Below are 25,111 nucleotides of genomic sequence, written 5' to 3' on the forward strand. Positions count from 1 at the left end.
GCTACTGAAAACTTGCATTATATATATAAACTAGCTTATTTCCATTTTATTTTTCACCCTAAATAAAAACTTTAACAACCATTCCATAGAACACTACACAGCTAGTGTTTGACATTTTGAGAAGAAATAAACAAATGAACCCATTATCAAGGGCCATTCTCAGCTTTGCATCCTCCTTATCCTCACCCCTAGTGGACCTCTTGATAACTGTGATCCCTGTTGCAGCACACTCTGTGAGCATCCTGCCTTGTCCCCGTGGAAAGCAGCAGCTTTGCTACTGCCAGGCTCCACTCACAGAGGCCAAACCTGCACAAAGAATTACACACCCCAGGGGAAAAGAGGATTCTAGGCTGTAACATTATAGCTGCCAACACTAAGTATTTTCATTTAGATAAATATCCATTTTGCATCTTTATCTCTGTAATTCTTTGTATAGAAGCTTCAGTACCGGGGGTGAGAAAATTATAGCCAGTACAATGAAATTATACAATTGCTTCAGCAAATATTGGGAATAATCAAAGCTCAGAGTGGTGGGTAAGGGCAGACAATGAGCAACACCAGTGGCAGGAGTTTTCTAATGGGTTCACCATTCAGATCTGGCACCACCCTGCTGTACAGCTTTTCTAGTGACTGCAAGCTGCATCTGGAACTACAAACACGAGGATGAGAAAAAGGTACAGAGGCTTCACTTGAATATATTAATTTCATACACATTTATGAAATAGCTATAATATTGCCAGCTCAGAGCTTCAGCACTCATTTTCTTCAAATAAAGATTCTGTAAAGTACACAGTTAAAAGAAATGAATAACCAAAAACTTGCACACTGCAAGAGGCTGAGATGATAGTGAGATAAAGCCCGAAGTTTAAATTATTAATAATATAGAACAAACCAAGCTGGTAGCAAGCAATACTAAGCTACCACCTTTAGCAAACCCATTTTACCTACCCAGTGGCCTTCTAGAACTCATTAACCTCAATGTTTAGAAAACAAAACCCAAGGAGTGACTGTTTCTCAACCAGAACATTATTGACAGTTTAGAGGAATCCTGTGCATTTCTTAGCAAAGTGTTTTCAGCTGCTCCAATATTAAGAGAAAAGAATAGTTACAGAAGTATCAGGCTCTCCAAAGTATCTCACTCTCTTGGCATCTTTTTCCAAGCTTGCTTCTATAAAAATGTTTCCTCTTGAAATTAAAATATACTGAACTTAAATAAGCATTGAAATGTACTCCAGTTTTTAAGATCTCAGTTTTTCTCTATTATTAAAAGTGGTATTGCCATGTATAAGCTGTAAGTCATGCTTTCTTGGACTAGACTGCATAAAACATTTTATGGCTGGCCAAGACACTGAAGCCTATCCCTCTTAGTAACATAGGCTCCTTATAAACAGCTGCAGCAGACACTGCTGTGAAAGTTTTTCCTCAAAGTGCATCAGATGGACTGAAGAACAGGTCCTGAGATTAAAGGAGTGGCTCATATAATAAAATTCTTATCAGGCATCTTCAGGCTAATGGAGATTCATCAGACCCAGTTAACTGGAACAAGCATTGCAGCTACTGCAAATATACCTATGCAAAACAGACCTCTTGATACCAGGGGTCAAGAACAGGGGAAATAACCCAAGAGTGCTCTTTTTATCTTTTTGAACACTCAAACTTTATCTTCACAAGCTCCTCTAAAAAGGAATATATTTCAGAGTCTTAAGGGTTTTTCCTCAAGCTTGTATCAGTATAAGTAGGGTTTAACAGCCTAAATAAGCAAGTCAAATAATTTACCCTGAGCCACAAAAGGCATGAGGGAAGCAGCTCCAAGCCATTTCATTTCTAATACTAAATTCTTAAGTACCAGAGTAAATATAAGAGCTCTGTTTAACTTCAAATTAACACTGAGCCTAGGCAGAAGGTGCATCTTCCAGAGAGATCTGTAAACATAGGGAGGAACATGTTTGTCAAGGTTTCTCCTTCCTCCCCCACAATACCAAAGCGTGTCTGAAGAGATTCAGCCTCTCTCACCTAACTGTTTTGATGAGACAAGTTTGCTCCCTGCATCTGACTTTGCCATAGAAGTTCACCTTAGGGGTTCACACATACTGCTTTAAGCCCTCAGTAAAGGCATAACTGAATTTCTCTGGTTATTGATCAAAAAAGCATCATTCATTACTCAAACTTATATGCACACAAAAAGCCCCCAAGCAATTTCCTTGATTAACATGTTTTCTACAAGCCTCTCTAGAAAAGCAGATAGTGGTACAGATGCTTGCATAAAAGGAGATGATGCCTAAAAGGTAGTTCTTTAATTAATGTTCCCAGAGCATCTGATTTTTGGAAAACAAAGCCTTATCTGAAGAGTATTTAACTACAGTATACAAATAAGAACACTGCCCACCAGCACCCCAATTCTTTGCAGAGGTCAGACATTCCCAACAAGCCAACAGGGCTGTACAAATTCAAAGGTATTGGCTGGTGATGCTGGTAGTTGTTTGTAAGGGAACACAGTGACATCACATAAATTTCACACCCAGAAGAGCAGGAGGTGTCCATCTCAGGAAGCACATTCTCTTCAGCATGTTTTTGAGCACAATGGACAGATGAGTCTCCTACAGATCAATGGGAAGGAGCAAAGCAACCACTGCATGCCTACAGCAGACAAAGTCAAATGGAAAGTTACTTCACACATGAAGATGCCAGCTTCCTTTGTCAAGGCAGGGCTGGGTTGGGCATTGCCGAGACCTCTGCTGAAATCTGCCAAGCCAAGTGACTTACCTGGAAAGTGGAACTGCTGTGACAGATGACAGCGAGCAGGCCCTTTGCAGTGACTTTGTATCTAAGCCAGTTTCCTCTCCCCCTCTTCCACCCTCCCAAAGCAAACAAGTGGTAACACTACACTGCCACAAGCTTACTCCTGAGCTAACCCTGCTGTACATAGGAGGAGAAAAACACACCAGCAATTCAGGAATTGGGGGTGAAAGACCCTCTAAGAATTTGTAGAGGGGAAACATTTGCTGTGGCAGACTTGCTCTTCACAGGTCAGCTCTGGGTCCCCCTGCCTTCACTGAGTGCAAGAAGAATGAAGGATGCTTGGACACAGGGAGGGAACAATGACAAATGCTCCAGAACCTTCAAGATGTTCACTGGAAGCCTCTCTTTCTAGGTTTATGGGGAGGTTTTTTGTTTGCTTGTTGTCTTGCTTGGGTTTTGTTGTTTATTTCTGTTGTTGCTGTTGTTTTGGTTTTTAATACCCACTTCAGAGTCCAAGCTGGAACACAGACGCTACTTTTAACTTTCAGGCTTACTCATCCCCATTAAAGGAAAGCAAAACCTGACTCTAGAACTAATTAATCAGCTTATAAACAGACTCTGGCAATTACTTTGATTAATCTATCTTACAGTAGCAACAGAAGATACATGTAACCTGATTCCCAGAGCAGCACAGCGCTCAGGATTGACAGGGAGTTCAGCTTTCTACAGACACTCACTTCACCCCTCCAGGACCAGATATCGCCTTTTCTCTGGAGGAGCTGCTGTATTCCCTTTCCTCTTCTCTAACACACGGATTTTTACTGATCTGTGCCTGTTTGGCAGTTGAATGGTGCTTGCAAAAATACATTTTTGAATTGAAGCATGTTTGTGTCTCAACAGATTCACAAGGCAAAACCTACTGAGGACTCACTGCAAAGATCCCCCCAAAAAGAGAAAACCTTCAGCATTAAGGAATTCTTAGGAGTCCTATATGCAAATCTAAATTGAAGCACAGCAAACCAACACGTCTCTATAACGGAGCCAGAAAACTGACTACAGAAACATTTAACCAAGACAAGCACTCAGTCTTCTGCCAAATTACAGGCCAAGAAAGCCTTCCTAAATTCACCTGACAAGCTTTCAGCTGCAATACAACTTTGCAGTACCTCTCTCTGGCAGCCTAAATTAAAGGGAAGCTCACTTTCCATCAGCAGTTTCTCATAGAGCTAAACTGTAATCTGACACTTATATACTCTCCCACAGTTCATAGAAATGGTTAATTTGAGGAGATGGCACACTGGGCCTCCAGAAAACACTCTATATCCTGTTGGCCTCAAGTTCAGGGAAAAAAAAAAAGGAATGCAAGTAAGGAGATTTGTTAGAGCTTGTTAAACTAAAAAGCATAACAAAGACCTAAGACAAGCCTGAGATGACTGTCCTTATATCAGGTGTATTCAAAAGAAATCTGGGGGTTAAAGCTACAGATTTGCAAGAGGATTCAGCAAATTCTAAGAAATAAACAGAAAGTTACAATACTATTACTTATTACTAAGCTAATTTAAAAATGAAATCCAGCACTTGAATGCATACAGATGATTTACAGGATAGGCTGTCTCTTCATGTTCAGCCCTTTCTACATCATCTCATGAGTTGATTTGCCCTCTGTAACAAGGACATGAATATTCTAATATTTGCTGTACTAGATAAATTATTCCCAAGCTGGAAACCATTTAAATTAATTAGCATCACATAGTATATTTTAAACAAAGCATTCAAGAGGATTCCTCCCATCTGTTACTGTGTAGGATATCTAAACTTATTCAAGATTTGGGCTTACTCTGCTCTCTCAATGAGATCTCATTTTGAACACCACACCCAGCTTTAGGAAGTGCCATTCAGGAAGGCTGTGGACAAACTCAACTGAAGGGCTCCAGCAACATTAATCAGAGATATAAAAAAAAAACCATAGCCAATAGAAAAAGGGTAAAGGAGCTGTTAAACAAGACAAGCTTAACTCTAACAGAAGAAGGGTTCAGGTAGCAGTTAAACTAAAAACTCATCATTACTGATATAGAATCTGATGATGATTTGGGACATACATAACCTCTTCACTACCTTACTGTTCAAACACTTACCTTCCCCCTACACTGATCCCAACTGAAATGAAAGTCTATCAATAACCACAATGCAAGTCTGAGGTTCATTTTTCTTTTGTAGCCAGAAGAATTGGTTATTTTAAGACATATTTGTAAACCATTTACAAACAGTAGGTTCAAGCTGGAGTCCTGCTTTAGCAGCATTATGGCAATCTGCACCTTGATATGATTTTGAAGTATTTATAAAATAATCTTGCTTTCACTTCAGATCAATAACCCTGCCTTGACAGGTAGTATTAGCATTCACAGACTGAAAATGCAAGGTAGCCTCCTGTACTTGAGGAGAAACAGAGATGGGATCATACCATGATTTAGAACAAGTCCAAAGAAACCATGAAGTACGCTTTCCTTATGGGGAGCAATAACGTTTAATTGCTTACATGATCATGGAAATTATTGCATAGTGTGGTCACAAGCAGACTGAGGAGAATTTGAAGTGCAACTCTACAGATTACCTTCCTTTTTCAAAAAAAAAATTAAGGGCCTAGCATGATTTTAGAGCTAATTATCAAGAGTCATTGTAATTACACCCTTTCATTACAACTGTCCATTCTTTTTCCTATACAGCAATGACCTTTCACAGCTCCTCACCCAATACTCACTGTTTGGATTTGTACATGCCCTTTACTCAGACAACAGCTTTGCCTCCAGCTGATCTGGAGGGATGGCTGATTGAAGCAGGATACAATTTCCCCCCTCCCCAATTTGCACACATACAGCACAGAATAAGTACAAACTCCAAGCTTTACATAAATACTCACCAGCTTTTGTATCATTATCCCAATCCCATGCCTCTAATATTAATGTGAACGACCTCTGAAAAAAAAAAAAGGCACCAATTAGACAATAAAAAACTGTTATAACCAGACAAACCGATTTGAAATAAGCAGATATTACTGCTACAAGAAAGCAGTCAAAAGCAGTAGCAAATTTCACTTCTCTGTTGTCATGTGAAAGCCCTTGAAAGCATCTTCTCAAAAGCATGAAATATAACAGCATTAAAAACTGTGGGACAAGCCATGCTACCAGCAAAACAAAAACATTCCACGCACACACACACATATTGAGGACTGAATTATCACTCTCCTCCCACTGCATCTAATTCTCAGCTTTGCTTAGCCACAGAAATCCTTTTCAGAAGCAGCCCTAAAAGGTTTAAATGAAATGAGGTTCTGAACCTTGGGAAACAGCTGGGATGTTTAAGACTTAAACAACTGAACCACCTCCTCCAAAATGAGAATGGAATGAGAGCCGTCCTTTAAAAAGCACATGAAAGATAAGTCTGTACCAGACTTCTGTTTTACAGAAAAACATATCTAAAGAAGAAATACACAATTCACCCTGCATCTATGAAAAGTTTAGACTTCTTTCTCATGAAAGGGTAGCATAAAAAACAGATCTACAAAAGACACAGCAGAAACAATTATTACAGTAAGCACACCTGGCACTGTACTTTTCCCTGAGGAAAGAAAAACCCCATCATTTCAGATAGTTCCTAAATGATTTAGAAAAAACATGAAGCCTTTACTTCACTAAACCAAGGCTTCAGGCATTTTCCTTGGTTTATGATCAAATATGTAGGACAGATGTTGATATTCGAATACTAAGCTTATTTAGAAAAAAAGTTATGCATACAGTTAATTTTTAACTGTTTTGAGATGAACAAGAATAGCTGTCAAACCATTCAGCTTTGATAGTTTCCAAGTGCCACAAGTAACATTGAGATCCTCACATACATTCAAAATCAAGGAAAAGCCATCAAGAACAGAAAGGAGTTATTGCACCACTTCCCTAAAGTCCTCCTCTACACATTTTCCATGCACAGCCAAGCCCTGATGTGTGCACAGTTAACAACCTAATGATATATAAATCCACATGGGTATGGGGACATTCAGCCAAGAAATTGCAAGGACTCTCTTTGGAAGAGGATTATGTAATAATTCAGGCATCTTTCACAGGGTCATTAGGACTATTTTACTGTTACATCAAGAGATGTTTGTTTTTATATTGAGATAGCTTCTTACATACCTTTCACATCCCTCAACTCCACACCAAGGAGGGTTGATCATAACACTGAAACCTCCCCATTTTAGAACAGCAGCAACAATAGGATCAGTGCAGCACTCCAAGCAGGGCTTTCTGTTTGAGGTCCTCCATGACTACAGCAGAATCATCCTACTCAGAAATGCACTTGAGTGCTTATTTTCCTACTGCTCAGTTATACTAAAATACAAACCACAATTCAGCCTTTGAAACTAAGTCTTTCTACTCTATTTTCAGCTTCAGACACATACTAGGGAAGATGATTTTACATCACTGAAACAGGTTTAGTGGTGACTATTTAGACTAAAGAAAGGAAGAGAAAAGGGAGCTCGGCAGTGACCATATTGGACACAGACATACTTGAGTTTGTACTGCTCTTGGAAATGGACAACAGAGAGACAGTTGAGAAAGCAAAGGGCTCTACCTCTGAGGCATGACAGCACAGCTCAATTCCACCCAATTATTAAAGACAAACATCAGCAGAGCATTTTAGCAGCTTCACCCTCTAACTCCCTGCACTCCCCTGTCTCGGCACTTAGGGAAGCAGATAGGAAGAGAGGTTGCAGGTAGTGTTTTCAGAGTACAGTAGAATCCTACCTGCTACCTGAAAAAAACACCACACATTGAATAGCTGAAAAAAGTTCTCTATAATACTGCCCTAACATCTTCTTCTGGCAACAGCATGTCTCCTTATTTTGTATCAAAATTATGAACTCCAGACAGAATTCTGCCAATCAATGCCAAGTCCAAAGTTATCCACATCTTCCACTTTTAACTACTTACCTTCTAACACATCCCTTAGTTTTCTTGTGTTCCATTGATTTGTATTAGAAGTATAGACCAGTGTTCAAGTGCTTCAAGATGTCCATTTACTTATGTAAGGGCTGGTCTTTCCTACTGCTGCTGCATCTGACTGCCCACAAAAAGCAGCAAAAAATCTAAGATGGACTTGGTGTCTTAGGCAACAGACCAGTCATCTATGCTTTCCCATCATACCACTTGAAAGCAGATTTGTATCTGTGCTCAGGATGCTAAGAAATTTTCATGGGTAGAGAGTTGCATGCAATGCCCAGCATGATCATGCTGGACAGTGTGAATGAGGAAAAAAGGCATTCTACCCATTTTAAGATGCTTAAAACAAGAAATCACACAGCCCTGGTGACAAACCTCGTGGTCTAAGTTAGCATAGTCTCTGGAGCAGAAAATACTACTTTACAATCCTATAAAAACTTAATAGCACATTATGAGTAGCTATGACTCTGGTGCAGAGCTGCTCCTCCAAAACACGGAGGAGCCCACACAGCTCGTGCTGCCTCCTCGTGGCTCTGCAAGCCCCAGGTCCCACAGGCCTGGTCTCCAGAATTTGCTTTGGCCATCCTCCCACTGGTCAAGAACCACAGCCCACCTGTAATGAGTTTAAAGAACCTACACAGCAAAGACAAGGCAAAGACTTTTAAATCCTTTCACTTCCCTGTGTCTACTTTTATGGGTGACCAGGCTGGCACTTGGCTGTTCACACATGAACAAGCATTTGGAGTGTAACCTTTCAGGAAGGCTTTCAGTCACACTTACAGGAGATTAGAGATGCTAATCAAATGGTATTACACAGTACTGATAGACAAATGTGTATTTATTGGACCACCAGCTTCAGCTGGGACAGTTCTTAGTTGGGCAACTTCTGCTCTCTGCTGAGTTACTCAGTCACCCTTTAAAAACCCCAAATAGACACAGCAAGAATGCAACTGTAAAACTCATTTTTATAGCTATTTCGCCTCTAGAGAAGATAGTTAAGGTTACCAACCCAACCTGTCACCCTTCCTCATCTCCAGCTGGCCAATAACTTGGAAGAGGAATTCCTCCCTGTGGTAGTGCAATGGATCATCACATTCCAACTACTACACCTCAAAAGAGAAAACTGGTCCTTAACCCACTCGTTCAATAAACCCAGTCTTTCCCACTACCACATGTACCAAGTCTTGCACTAGATCTGCTTACATGTCTGAATTTTGCACTTCACTGTGAAACGACAGCGGAAAATTTACAAAAAAGCATCTGTGTTACTAAGTATGTTCATAATCTGCGGCACTGAGAGCTTCCCAGTTATGGCTCAATTATCAGAAATACGTTTTACTACCAAAATGATTTATTAGCAGAAATTTTAACATCCATACCCTCACCCTGAGGGTAATCTTACCTAATAACCAGAGTAAGCACTGAAGTTTAATACCACTAATGAATATAAATTTTTAAGGATATTTTCACTTCACACTGGCCACACTCATTTTATGAAAACTCTACCATCAGCTGACATGAGTCACATCTGCACTTTTGTACAGAAAGTCTTAACACAGATTAACCAACACATCTACTGACACCAACTGCAAGTAACTCCTCTATAGCAAAGACATTGACACCCCACATATTTCTTAAATTGCACTCACAGAAAACAGCAACAGAACTTGCATTAATTTACGTCTTGTCCAGCAAGATGTATCTATATCTTTACAGCAAATATTTAATGCTCTCACATCATCTAGCAGTGTCTTGGATTTTTGAGGTATCTTTAATATGAACAGACTTGCTTGAAAGTTATTTAAGAAAATGTTCTTCACAGAGACTGTTGATGTGTGCTCAAGTTCATGCATAAACCTAACAAAAAACACTACACAAGTATCCTAAAAATGTCCCAAAATCATGAGCCTGATGTATAATACACACACCACCACCACACCTGCTGCTTTAACTTGCACAGAACTCTTGCTGTAGGCTAACAGAACAGCAGGACATGCATATTCCAGTCTGCTCTGATCTCCACAAAAAGCTTTGTGAAGTATTATCTGTTGTTCATTTCAACCAGTACTAGCAAAATATTTAGAGAATATTGTTAAAGTGACCATGGCACAGATTTGAGGGGGAGGGGATAGGGGTATGGAACAGACAGCACTGGAAACAGACCTGATTCTACTGACTCTGATGATTAGGTTTATTTTTTGAAAGAATTAAACACACAACATCATCATTTGTGCTCATCAACTCAAAACTCAAGATGTTAAAGGCTACGAGTCAGAAGAGCATCAGTGCACTTCTGCAGAAGAGCACAGCTTATGCAAGAGCCACTTTGTAGGAGTTAACTAAACAGATATGCCAAGTAGCTTGGAAAGATACAAATTAAGTCTGTTGATCCTGGTGATGCTGCCTCAGTTGTGTTTTTTTTCCCCTCAGGATTGCTGTTGACACAAGCAACTTCAAAGCATTATTCCTGTGTTTACACTAAACAAAACACTCCCCATACTATCCCAGAGACCTCCCTTCTGGGGAGGGGGGAAACAAGACCTGTAATATTGGTTTGGCACTGCCTTTTCATGAACTGTTACTATCACCTTGGTATCTGCAAATCAACATTCAAAAGGTAGGGGTTTTTTTTCTGGCAAACCAGTCATGTCAGAAATTTCATCCCAAGAGAGATGATCAATCTGATGACAGCATTTTCAGTCAGGTATAGAACTTAGAGTCTCCAACCCACAGTCTGAAAAATGCCGAAGGTGAAGCATGAGCTGAAATCAATACTTAAAGTTTTCTGCATCAATAACATACTATTGTGACTTTTATGCTAACAGACAAAAAGTTATTAATTTCACATGAATAAAAGGACTGAGTGGATTGTCTACACAGAAAAACGCTTTAAGAATCAGCTATGAAGCAGAAAAAAGTGTTGCTCCTAAAAAATCCCAAGCCCATCTTATCTTCCTGTTCTACAGTCACACAGTAAATTCAGGGTCTCATCTCCATTAAATACTGTTTCTTTTCAAACCTCAATCATGCCCAGGAAACATTTGTACTCAAACATTTCAACTGTCCAAACACTGGATAGCATATCACTAGTCTTAATGCAGGTTAACTTTTGGAACTTCTGGAACAAGCCACCACCACTATTTCTTGCAGCCAAGTCCATTAAGTCTTGATCAGCACACTTGCTTTCATAAGAAACTTTTAGTCAAGTGTGACAAGTATAGGTCTGGGGGCTTGCCCCCCTCTTTTTTTGTTTCAGCACCTCTCCCCCTCCCCCAGGCAGCCTGCTTGCCATGGAAAAAGCTGACTTCAAGGCAAGCATATTCCATTTCCTTCCCCAGGAACTCTGCAGCAAGTTCATACAACTTTCTCATGAATAACCCAGAGGTGGAAAGTGAATAAGGAAAAAATGAAGAAAGATTCTGAGAAGATCTAGGACTCACAGTCAATAAAAGTTTAAGGTCTGCAAGTTTATCTTTTAGAAACAGATATTATTAAGTCATAAAAAGGACCTCTACTGAAGGAGTAAATCATCCTCATTTGGTGGGAACATGGGGGTTGGGGGCAGGGACAGGATAGAAGGTTTTTTCTGAAACTTGAAAGATATTTCAGCCACTTGCATGCAAGAAGCTTGTTTGCTGAATTCAGAGACCATCTATCATGCAAAATCATAAAGGTGACCATCCTCTACATCTTCATTTTTCATTTAATGAGTGAGCATAGTGAGTCCTAAACAGAAGTCTTCCCCTCTTTGGAAACTAGGGCCAAACAACCCCCCCATTTTATTAGGAGTGGAAGGCTGGGTTAGAGTCCTGCAAGCATCAGCAGTTGAGCAAGTTCAAGTTTTCTATTTGAGAGCAATTACTGCAGTTATACTCCTCTTGGCCCAGTCACAAAAGCAAGATGTTTACAAACTCTGGAGCCCTACTGTTGTGCGAGGGGAACTCTTGGTGAATTAGCCCCACCTGACAATCTTTAGGAAGTCTGCAAAACCAGGGAGGGGGGAGAGGGGCTATTTTTTGCCATGGTTAACAGACTGATATCTCCTCCTACATGAGTCTGAACACTCATTCCACTCCTCCACCAAACTAAGCAAAACCCAAGCTGGAGGGATGTGTATGTGTGTGTGCATACGGGGGTGGCAGAGGGAAATCTAGACTATTAAGATCATTTCATTGCAAGAAGAGCACGAATAAAAACAACAGGTGAATAAGAGTCAGTCCTGGAGTTAATAGATCAAATTTAACACCCAGGTAGAGACTCACTTCAGGTAAAGAAAATTACCCAGCAACTAGGTGGAAGAATTATATCAACAACCAGCTGCATGCATCTGAAAGATAAAACAACTTGAAGGAGGAACTCAAAGGGGTATTACAACACCTATTTGGCAGTGCCTAGTGTTTTACAAAACAGGAGCAGTGTGTTTCTCTCCAGGGTGATCAAACCACCAGGATCCTGACATACCTTACCAGAGAACACATTTATACTAAGATCTTCAGGCAGAAGTCTGAAGAGACTCTGATCCTCCTGCAGTGGCAGAATGCAGCAGGAGTTTCTCAGAAGTTCTCTCTATATCATGGGACAGCAAACATTTCAGCTGTGGAGCTCTTAAAACCATCTCAAGTCACATACTAGCCTTAGCTAAGGCCTGTACGAAACAGAGACCCATTTTCACAAAAGTCCAAAATGCCACGACAGACTGGAGCTTCTCAAGGCAGGATGTTAATACAGTCACCTCAGACCACATAAAAGCAAAGTGAGAGCCCTCAGGAGATCTATCTACAGAAGCTAAACCATGGGAATAAAGACTCCACAACTTTCTTGTAACTTGGCACCCTAGACAGAAACTCAAAGGACATCTCAGCCAAGTCAAACTTATGACAAATGGCAAGTCAGAGATGGCACATTTAGTTCAGCACTGGCCCTGACCTCTGATAGCACCTGTCAGGCAGCTGCTGCAGCCAGGAGCATCCCTGAGGAAAAAGGAAAAAGGCACCCCAGGAACAGTTCTCACAGCACCAGAAACAAGTAATTAGCTTCTCATTTAAAAAAACCTGCAGGAGATGTGACCAGGCAGCAGACACGTGAGGATTTCATCTGAAGAAGAGCTCATCTGCTGACTTCTCAGCTCCTAGAAGAGCCCCTCCCTGTTTTAAAGCAGTGCCTTTCACCATTACACACACAGCAGTAATGCTAGTCCAAGGGAACAGCAGCAATGCTTGCCTCTGCTTTTTATAGCTGTCTGCTATTCATCCCCACCCTATCCATCCCCCTTCTCCTGATTCCAGCATGTACACATCTCTGCTGTGTTCAGGGAGATTAAGTTCCAGCTATGAAGTCTGAGCTGCCAACTGTGGCCACTTAAATTTCAACAAACACCATAGGATTGACTTAGAAATCATCTCTTTTCCATATACTTCCAGAACAATAAAAAAACCCATCAGTGAAAATTCAGCTGCTCAGGACTCCCATGATAACCTGCCTTTCTTGAGATTTTCCAGCAAAAAACAAGATGATCAATGTTTAATACCAATCCATGCTATAAGCTGTCAGCTTTTTTGAAACACTTCTGTTTTACTGCAAATGCCTTCTGCCTATGCCATTTCTCTGCCTATGTACCTCCTCTGTGACACAAGTCTCAACAAAAGTATTGGCTGATAAAACTAACCAATACATCAAGGAGGAAAGATTATTTTTTTTCCCAACTGAATAAGCAAGTTTAATGCTTATGAAAAAATAATTTCATCTTAGATGAATGACCAGTGACTTTATTTTAGTTACTAGAACAATGGAATTCTAGGTGGTCTTTAAACAACTTCTTAGTCTTATACTTTTCTCTTTCCATGATATCTTTCTTTGTTGAATTCTGTTGTAGTAGGAGCACAGCGTTGCAAATCTCATTTTAACTTCCAACCTTGTTGAATGTAAACTAATTTTCATGGAGCCCATCACAACCCTGGGTTAATGACACCTGTGACCTTGTTCTTCTGTGCAAATGTGTACTGATAAGCAGGGTTTCACTAAACAGATCTTTTGATTACCATAACCAGCTACTCCTTCAATCCACCAAAGCCATGCAGCTTCTCCCAGCTAAGCAAGTTCCCTTCACAAACTCAACACAAGTTCTTTGATCACGGCAAGAGATCTGCCTCCCACTCTTTTCCATGTCTTGACTACTTAATATTTAGAAGTCCGTTGAAAAGAACACCCTGGATAGGAAAAGAACTTAGAGAAAAACAAAAAGCTTCCAGGAAGGGGACTGTAGAAATCAAAGGTCCAGAGAAATGCAAGAAGAAGGAAGAAAGAATCAAGTTATTTCCATAAGAGAAATTAAAAAATTGGCCAAAACTCCTCAGCCTGGAAAAGACACAACAGGAGCATGTGACAGAAGCCTAAATGCTGCAACAGGCCCTGGGGACAGGTCAGGAGTAGATCATCTATTTCCATGGTCTTGGCAAGAACTAAAAGGTAAGAAAGGAAGCTAAAAGGAGCCATGGCCAGAAGAAATGAAGTCAGAGAAGATGGCATTTTAGGCAGAACTTGGCCAAATGCTACACAGGTGGCCCAAGGGAAAAGTGGTTTTAAGAGTTTTGTGGGTCCAAGGACAAACTGGCACAAATACTTCAGAGAGACCAACCACAACTACTTCTGGAGCTGCCCAGATTGAAAACTAAGCTAGGGACAATGACAAGCAGTTTTCTATATTCTTGCCCTTGATCCCCCATGAACATTTGTTTATACTCCCTGAACTCCAGTTCCAGTACAGGTGTGGTTTTGAAGCAAGCATTTCACTTTTCTGATGGCTGACATTAAAACAAGACAGTGCTCAAATTAATAAAACAATTACACTGTGGAATCTTGCACTGCCTGAGACATTACCATCCATCCCAGGATAATCAAAATTGTGACCAAACAGTGTTTGAGGAAGAAAAGGAAGCCAGGAGAAACAAAGCACAATTCTAAATCAAATTTGTAATTTTATCTTGGAACTTCTCTTTGAAAACAATGACAGAAGACATAATTGAAAAATCTAATCAAGATTCTCCTTTCTGTAACACTGAAATGTCACATGAAATAGAACAAATGCAGAAATCACCAACCCATGTATGCTGTTCAGTCACGTACCTGTTGCAGTGAATGCAACAAATGCTATTCAGATAAAAAAGACAAGCTGAGCTAAATCCACTAACTGAGAGATCTTATTATTTAGAATAAAGATTTAGAGGACTGTAGGCTTCTGAAACTTCCCCTGAGGAAAAGGTAATCCAGACAGCCTTTTAATAGTGATTAAGTCAGGTGACACAAAGCAGAACATACTGTCATTCAAGGCAAGACAACAGAAAAGCTCAAATACAGCAAGCACTTATTTCACTAGAAGAAGATTGACAAGTGTCAAGTGAAATACAAAGCTTAATGATTTCATAGCAATTTTTCACACAAAAATTCATCAGCGCATTTGTGACAATAATCCTGGTTTAACTATAAGAAAAAAACACTACTTGTTTTGGAGAAGGCTGGTATACCAAGGTTTACACAGAAAAATAACTGATAATTTCACTATTCATCTCCAAACTTTAGCTATTCTATTTACACTAGCCAAAACCAACCCCTACTGGCTTCCATGTGGCACAGATGAAGGCTAGTGTTATTCCTAATTAACCTTCCCCCCCTAAGAAAGTGATTCTGCACCATCTACGTGTGTCACTGAGCCAAGTGTCACACCAGCCACACATGTTATTCCATACCAGCTGAAGAGTAAGCAAGAAATACTTCCCCCATTAAAAGCTGGGCCTCTCAGCCACTCAGGAATCAGTCTAAGGAACAAAACATCATATTTACTCTCCAGGGAGAATTAGGGGAAGAATAGAATCAGGAAAGGCAAAAGATTAGTTCAGCATGACTAGCACAGAAGCTGTGAAGGCAAGAGCATCTGTGACAGTCTGGAAATAACAGCTAAAAATTGTTAAGACTTAAAAGATGAAAGGGAATAAAACATAAAAAACACTCACAGACTTGCTACAGGACTTCCCCTACTTGATTGAGCCACCCCAAATGCAACACTACTCTCCATAAAACACAACTTAAAATCACATTAGGAATCCTTGTCATTACACAAGATCCCAGACACAAACTACTGGAAGAACCAATCTCTTCAGAGCAAACCAGGTTAATTAACTGCATCTCCAAAACATGCCTCTAGACACTCTGCATGGACCCCTGGAGTACTCCTGATAAATGGAAACAGCAGATACATCATTTTAGCCATTTCGCTGTGCCTCAATATCTGTGTGCCTGACAGTTGCTACAGGCTCAGCCAGGCCTCAGACAACACAGATTTGGAATTTGAGCAGAGATCAGAATCCTTAGTGACCTCAGGAAATACGTTTTGGACCAAAATAAACAGGAGTAGAGAAGCAGGAATTAAGACATCACAGGCCTTCTGGAGCCATACCTATACAGAGGTAAACCAACTGCTGGTAATGTTTTTCATTTGAACTTTTTCACACTCTCTAGTAAGAAAAAAATGCCTTTAAAGTTTTTGTCAGTAAGCACCCAAGACCTTCTCCTGCAGGTCTCCAACAAGTCCTGAGAAAAGACTTGCAGAAACTCAATACCTTTTGACAACTCTGTGAAACTGCTTTTCTTCCAGGTAAAGGAAGCCCAGCTCATCAATTCTATTCTAACCTCCAACAAAAAACATGGCAAAAGCATCTTGGAGCTGATCCTCAGATCTGTTGGGCAAAAGCCTAGCATCCCATAAAAAGCTTTAGGCATGTGGAAAACAGGCCTCAAAAAAGGAGAGCTTGTCTAAGCAGCAATGCTCTGTTTATACATGGCCACTGTGAAAGAAAAATCAACACCATAGAGAAGAATGACATGTACACAAAGTAAAATACACCTGAAAACAGTCTTAAACCACCCTGCTCATCACTTTGCTTTGTTTCAGGTAGTTGATAAGAGCTAATGATGAGCACAGAATACTAAACAGCTATACAAGAACCATTAGTCATTATTCCTACAGGCACAGCTCCCCTCTGCTAATTTACCCAAGATATCTATATACACTAAACCTTTATACAGTCTGATTAAAAGTTAACAAATATTTGGGTATCCTTTGATATGGGTGTTACTGTGCCTGTCCCAGTGAGGTTTCTCAAAAGTATATTGGAATATAAAATAGCATTAGCAAGATATTGTTCTACACAATAATAATTAATTTCTATACAAGAAATTAAGTAGTAGAGAAGCCAGCCAATTAGCAGCACTATTTTAAGTACAACAGCTACCAGACAGACCAATAAGATTTGGGATGGAACACAATAACCATATAAAAGGAAGACACAGCATCCTAGTAGTCTACCTGATAACTGTGAAACAAGTATCACAGCTTGTATTCTGCCTCTCTCTCAAACAGGAGAGTCTAGTTAACATTCCCCAGTTGCATTTCTCGTTTTGATAGTTCTAGAGCAAAAGCAGCAGAAAGGAAAATGAAATTAACCCCACGTGCATCAAACCTGAAAACACACTTGAAACTTAAATAACAGCCTTCCTTCCTATTCAGGTTGATTTTTGAGATTAGAAATGGAAATTAAATCAGAAATTATACACAGTATCAGAGTGGCAATTCCAGTAGATGTTCCTTTGCTAGTATCCAGTTTTAATGGACGGAAAAAAAAAATCTGAATCCACTGGTTTAGATAGAAGATCATAGGATTAAGTATCAACACACACTTTCCCCAATCATTATGTTACAGGAAATAGTCCAGCTATATCTTAAAATACCTTCATGACTTCACAGCTAGTAAGCTTCAGTCCTTTCCACCACAGCTGGAGATGGCACTGGGAGTTTCCAGAAATCCACCCAGTTAATCCAATAGCAAAGAACAAAAGAAAGTATTGATGAAATTAGGGAACAGAGAAAAAAGATTTTAGATAAAGAGACATGTACAAGTACAGTACCAGGCAGACACTTGGGGACCATGTGAACACCACTCTACTAGATTTAAGCAGGAGCTTTCAGCCTTGCTACCACCTTTGAACTGTTTCAGACAAACTTGATATTAACCAAGTATCCATGTCCTACTGTTTTCCTAAAGTTTTGGAAGAAGTCCAAGATAAATTAAGCCCATTATACACACACTTTCTTGTTGCATTAATGAAAGCATAGCTAGATTGTCTCTTTTGAAGTGTATGTAACAACCATGAAGACGCATTAACGGTTAGTGCAAGACTTGTTTTATGCTAATATTTAGAATTCAAAGATGAACTAGTAATTAATACTGCTCTTCCCCTCCCCTCTGCACTCCATGTGGCATGGATATTAGTGTCCTCTGGGCACTTGAAGCCATGCATCATTATAATTTCAACTTGAAGTCAAGAGGGAATTAAACTAACTATGTAATAACATACTTTAATTATTGTTCTAAACACAGAACACCTGCATGCACTCTCTTTTGTATTGGAAATATGCATACTAAGAAGGTAAGCAAATATATTAAAAAACAAATATGCCCCCAAGTTCTATGTATGCAAAGACCCCAGGAATACAGAGTAGTCTTTTAATCTTAATCCTTTTAAATAATATTAGCAGTTGATAGCACTTAAATCTTTCCCTTCATTTTTGAAAAAGAAAATGCCCACAAAACCAAATCCAGCTAATGAGCTCTAAATGTCTTGCCTTTGGAAGAGGATAGGCCCACACTCAATCACTGCTCCTGAGGGAGCAGAGATTGTGGCACTGTTTTCCTAAGTCCTCTTCAATTCCCTCATCAGTCCTACCCAACTGAGTCACCTCTAGAGTTCCTTGGGCAGCAGCAGCCACAGCTGAAAGGGGACATGAAACAAAGACTCCACTGGCCACAATGATGGCAGCAGCTGATGGCTCAAACCCTCATGCAACACTAAAATTCCATTCTTTTCCTCCCATGGCTTTGGTTCTGAGCACAGGTATCATCACCACAGGCCTTCTCAACAATAAGAAACATAAATATTGTGTTTGTTTGTCTCTGTTTTATTGCTACATTGTGTCACACAGCAGTTTCAGTCAATTTGAACTTCACATTTCCATAAGAAACTTATCAATCGGTGTAGAACTGCTCATGGCTGGTAACAGAAGTGTCATTAATGCAAAAGAAAGGGACAACACACCTAAGCTGTCCTTCATTTCAGCCCTCAGTAAAACACCAGCTCAGTTTTCAACTTCTGCAAGTGCTAAAGAGGCAGGCAGGGAAGCAATCAGAAATAAAACCCCTTATTTTAGTTCTCTGTAAACTTACAGGAATAAGTTGAGCAGAAAAATAAGAGTCACCACTCTAACAGTGGATGCAAGTTCTTTCATGTAGATCAATACTCACAAGGAACTTGAATGAAGGATTAAACAGGGATTATGCACACAGTCAAATATACATGGCAGAGTCAGAGTTTAGCTGTGAAAAAACTAAGTTTATAAATGCATCCCTAAAACAAATGCTTCAATCATATCCCAGCAGCAGGACTGAATCTTCTGAACAGTGCTTTGTGGCTATAGTAAATCTTTATCACATTTGCAGCACCAACCACAATACTGGATTTAATTACTATCAAAAATTAATTGCTTACAGCAGAAAAGAAACACAGCATAAAACAGCATATGTAGCCCAAGCTATTTGGATACACGACAACCAAGACATGATCAATCCCACTGTAACAAAGTAGCATCAGAACGTCAATATCCAGTCATCTCTTTTAAATTCACACAAACTGGAAGGGATCTGCTATAGCTTTACATTACAAACCAGACAAAAACCACAAATGGGAACACCTTTGGAAGGAAAACTTTGTAACAACGGTAGAAAAGTACATGAAGCAGCCTTTGAAACTAAGCACATGCCCTGCAAATTTAAGCATATAAATTCAAAATGCTTCTCTATTTTTTCCCCTTCTCCTTCCACTGACATGGATCTAGAAGCTATGAAATGGAAATTATGTCATCAAGTCTTCAAATTTATTTCATTGCTGACCCCCAGTTACTCCTGTGGTGGGTAACAATGTTATAGCTTTCTTCATAAGCGTATGGATGGAGAACACAACAAAGCCATGGAAAGTAGGCCAACATTAAAAAAAGCCAGAGTAATTTTGTAAGTCCAAAGCTGGAGTCATAAATCAAAAATGTCCCAGTGACTACTTTACAATTTCAGCACTTCATCTGCCACTGACTCCCTGCTGTTCCAACTTTCTCCAGATTCCTTGGCAAGCTGAAGATTCAGAGTACCAAATCTTTAAAATCCATCCTCATGGCTTAGGGACAAACAAATTACCATTGATAGCAAGCTGCCACAAGCCAAGGCTATCTTCTCTCCTATCAGCCAAAGCTTATTTTGTTTACCTTACATTTGCAGTGATCTGGGAGTAGATATGAGCAGCCTGAGAAGCTCTGGTGATATGCAACAGTTTGTACTTCTGCCTGAGCCCTGTGACAATTAACATTCTGTACAAGCCCTCAGTCCAAGTCCAGGACACCCAGTGTTGGATAAAGGGAATCTGAATTCTGGAAATTAACCTCTCAAGAATTGCCACCAGCTGGGTTTGGGCAACCACTTCACCTTCACCTCTTCCAGAACAAGAGATGTGTGGTTTATAGCTTGGTAGTCTCCCCACAATCCTGAAGTTATCACAGCTGAACAGCAAACATCAGAAGGCACTGCAGGAGCACTAAATATCTGACAGCCAACACCTTTCATGCCCATGCAAGTCCAAACACTTCATTTTCCCTACTTCCTTCCCTTCCTCACTTTCTGATAGGAGAAAGCACCAATTTGTATGGATGAATCATGGAAAAATACTGTTCTACAAAGGTACCCAACAGCCAAACACAACACTAAAATATTCTGGGCCTATATATAAACGTATGATTTAAACAATAGTTTATAACCAACACAGGGGTGCTATCAGGTCATTGTGGTCTGCAAAACCATTCACTACTGAGGGGCAGCACATGGATATACGTGCCATTACCAGTCTAAGTAAGCTTGGTCTGACTTTTAGACTTTGCTGATTACACGTAGCCAGTTACAATAGACATTCCATGCTGTGATACAAGGAAAATCATGCCATTGTGCCATAAGAGAGTCAGAACTACCAAAATCACCACTATTAAAAAAAAGAAAGAAAAAAAAAGGAACAGTAAATAAAACTATTAAGCTGTAGCACAGGTTACCAGACAAGTGCTGTTAAAATTGTCCTCTGTGAGTAGGAAGAACACTAAATAATACCAAAAACTGCACACCATAAAAAGCTTCTACTTCAGTAGATTAACTGAAGATCAATAATTAAGCTATTTAAATATTTCTCAACTTACTGCTTAAAGCATATGTCAATCAAGTCTTCCAAGTATGAACAAGTTCCCTAATTAGATCTTAAGTTCTCCAGCTGGAATCCAGGACCTATTACATTAAAAGTGTAGATTCTGTCTTTACAAACTAGACTGTTGAACTTTGCAATGCTATAAACAGAATCATACATATTCAAAAAAAGGCAAGAAAAAAGGAAAGAACCCTATTTGATGCTTTAGTTAACTGCTAGCTCATGCAATAATTCTCTCCAAGTTACATGAAGGGATAAGGATATTTTTCTACCTACCATATGATACTGCATCAGTATTAAGATTCACTAAGAGTCTGAAAATGTAGAATGTATTCAGTTTGAATACAATATGCTTAAATTTATTTAAGATGGTATGTTCACAGTACTAGAAAGTACTGGAGAGACTAGAGACACAGTGGACTATGTGGAACTAGAAGAAGCACTGTAACAATAAATTAAATGTTATAATAATCAGATTGTAACATACTAAACAAAGCCCATCAGAACACATCCTGCTGGGAGCAAGATATATATAATCAGGACTTTCAAGCCCAAAGCAGGATGTAAACAGATTGCAGTTTGTGTACTAATACTCCAGCCTTATCTCAGATTTAAAAATTTAAACCCAACCAAAAAAAAAACAACTTCAGAGAATGAGCACCTGTGCATCTGTCCCAGGGGCATATAATTGGTTACTCAAGGACTATTAGGCTGTTTCTTAGCAACCTCTGCAAGCTCTAATCAAGTAAGACTAAGATTGTCATTTAGCCTTGAAATGTCTTGTCCCTTCTGTCTAATGTAGCTTTCTATTGAGGAGCAAACAGTCATTGCAACCACAGATAAAATCCAGGCTTACTACATATTTAGAGTTCTTGTTATCAGAAGATCTTCATGTTAAATATGCTTTTTACACATTATTTAGCATCTGAAACAGTAATAATAAAATAAATATTCAATTTTTTTCTCCTTTATATACAAATTAAAAGCTAGTTACAACTATGGTTTAACAAATGAGCATAAGGTATAGCTCAGCTCCTAAACAACACTTTATAACTGTAAATCATTCCCCAAATATAATAACAGGAAAAATGGTTAATAACAAAAGCAGTGGTAGTGACATTTCAGGTAAATAGCAAGCATTTCTCTCAGAGCGGAATAGCATTTAAGTCTTTGGTGATGTTGAAACTATGTTGCACACACTGGACTTCTAAAATTGACGATCTTCAAGCAGAGTCTGGCCATCAAACCAGAAAAAAAAGAAAAGAAAAAAAAAAGCAAAAGCAGTGGAGCAATCAAAAAATAAACTCATCTGTTCAGTCCTAGTCTAGCATTGCTGCTTGTCTGTAGCATCAATGAGCACATGACAGACTGCTGAAGACAGCACTCAATCATTTACACAGAGTATTTTTTCCTATACAGTAAGCAAAGGCACCAAAAGGCTGGTTACATCAGGGATGGCCATCCCTCCCTGACCCAAGGTGACCTACACCAGAGCCATCACACCATTCTCCTCAGCTCTGTCCCTCCCAACAGACCTCCCCAGGTACACAGAGGGGAGGCAGCAGCTCCAAGGGACCCCACCACCCCACGGGAGGCAGAAGGTCAGCGGTGTCTAACATGAACAGCAGAGATGCTCCCACCTACCCACACTGGTTCACTCCCCAGCCCTGGGAGCAGGGCCAGGGTGGGGAGCTCAGGCTACACCTCCTGAAGATGAACAGCTCCAAAGCACCGAATGGACAGCAGACGACTGCCAGCAGTCACCTCTGACCGGAGACTGACCCGTTTTAGACACCCACTGACCAAAGCCAGAGCAGATTTCTAGCAAAAAGCCCATCAGAGGTTTATCACAGCACAGGAGAGGGAGGGAATGGTGGAATTACTGCCAAGGAACAGCAGCAACTTCCCTTCAGGTAAGCAAATGGATAAGCATCAAGGAGTGAGAAGCACTGCCAGCATACCCTTAACTCCTCACTCACTAAAGCAGCCTCTCTCCTTCCCAACTGATGCTCTCAAGCTCCTTCCAGATCAGAGACTTACAGCAGCTAGAACTGCAGAGGAACAAGGGAAAGCAAATGGGTGTGCTGGCAGAAAAGGCAGGGTCACTTTCTGATTATGTCTCCTCTTCAGGTTGAGCAGCTCTGAAACAGAGCAGGCAACACAAGCAGGACCCACACAGAGTTGACAAAACACTGGGCCTGTTTTCAGAAGAGCAGGGAGGGAAGCTTTCTGGCACACAGTAACCAAAAGCTCCTGCAGATGACTAAGTACACAATGTGATCATAGCTGCTTTATGAACTTAGGGTAGTTTTTAAAGTACACTCATAGCATGTATTTCAGAGCCAACACAAAGCAACACCTAGAGGAAAAACAAGCAAAGGAGTCAGACTACACCAAAAAAGATGAATTCCACTCATCTCACCTACATGAAGTGACTCGAAGGCATTGCTCAACAAAGCAGTCACTGGCCCACAGGGGACAAGAGTAATTTTCAAAGTTAAAAAAGAAAATCATGATTTACCTTGCACATCTCAAATCTCCTTTCATACAAGAAAAGCTTTGTGACAAAAATACATATTAAATATACTAAAAATTAACAAGACATTTTCCAGCATTTTCTAAATCCAGAAAATGTAGTTGCTCTGCATTATTAATTGTTTGACAAAAGCTTAATTTTTTGCAGCTTTTGTACTGAAAAACAGTGAGCCTGCAATAGTTCCCAAAGCAAGCTGCATTTGCACAAGAAATACAAGCAGTAGTCTCAAACGTAGAAGGCAGCATCTGCCACAGAAAGCCCCTCAACATCTACATTCACACTTGAGCCTCACAGGATCACTGAAGCCACCTAAAATACAGTGGGAACACAGTCTAATTAGGCCAAATGTGACAAGTCTGATATAACACAAACCAATTACAATTTCACTTCAACTACATTCAAGATAAACCTGATTGTTTAAAGCTACAAGTGGTCATGTCTCCAGCAAACCTTTCCTATGCAGACTTTTTTTATTGAGAAAACAGCATTTGGAACATCTTTAAACAGCCAAGAGACAGTGCTACAAAGCCTCTACTGCACTGCAGTGAATCAAACATGCTCTGCTTCTACCTCACATCCTCTCGTGTAAGAGTAATCCTGACTGCTTTAATACCTATTCCATTTTCAGTCAAAGATTTAATGCCCACACCAGCTGTGTGGCTAGGAGTGTAGCATTTCACAGATAGGCTGGCTGGAGCACCTTCTGGAATAAAGATTACAAAGCTGACAAGAGGTGCACAAGCGCATTGTCAGTGGCTGGGAGGTGAGGGACTTTGTCTGCAAGTTTTGACTTCAGCCTCAGTGTTTCCAATAAATAAGCACATGTTTATTTAAGGAAACTTTCAAGGAGTATAAATAGAAGTGTTCTTTACTATCTGACCATCTCTGTGACATTCAAAAAACCCCCAGAACTTTAAGGCATAAAGTTTAAATAGTTAGCAGAATACTGTCCTTTGAGGCATATTTATTTCAAAGACATAAGAAATTCTAGATTTAGTGACATGAATGCATGAAAGATTAAGAGTGCAAAGAGCACTTCTGCTTAAAATTAGAAGACAGATTTCCTATAGTTACATGAAACTTAAGTCTTTAGACTTTCTATTCTGGGCAAGCTGCAAATAGTTGCTGGCACACACAGCATGCCAATAATAAATCCCTTTTTCAAAGAGTGGTTCTGAAGTGGTCACCATTAAGGCCTTGGTTCTTTTTTAGAGGTGACACCTGCAGCTGCTATTGAAATCAACTGGAGTTGTCACTTCCCAGCATAGCTGAAGTCACTCTCTAAAACATCATCCCATTATCTTTTTAAGAAAGAGAACACCAAAACCTGAAAAGTACCTTTTGCATTTGTGTCACTTGAGATCAAAGGGATATAATTTTTATAATAAACTATTTCCTCAACCTTTCGTTTATGACCAGAAAGGCTTCAAGGCAAATGCAGAACTGAGCAGGTGAAAGCACATAAATTCCATGATCTACCTCCCTAAAAGGGAGGAAACATAGATCC

At 39.9% G+C, this 25,111-nt stretch overlaps 1 protein-coding gene across 2 annotated transcripts in view; it reads right to left on the reverse strand.

The window, feature by feature from the left end:
- Positions 1-25,111, reverse strand: part of JAG2 (jagged canonical Notch ligand 2) — a 68,189-nt gene that overhangs the window by 36,789 nt on the left and 6,289 nt on the right. For both annotated transcript variants that reach the window (XM_064422866.1, XM_064422867.1), the window contains exon 3: positions 5,657-5,711. In XM_064422866.1, the coding sequence (XP_064278936.1) occupies positions 5,657-5,711 (55 nt within the window). The remainder of the gene's footprint in view (positions 1-5,656; positions 5,712-25,111) is intronic.

This window comes from Passer domesticus, chromosome 6, assembly GCF_036417665.1.
Source record: "Passer domesticus isolate bPasDom1 chromosome 6, bPasDom1.hap1, whole genome shotgun sequence".
NCBI lineage: Eukaryota > Metazoa > Chordata > Aves > Passeriformes > Passeridae > Passer > Passer domesticus.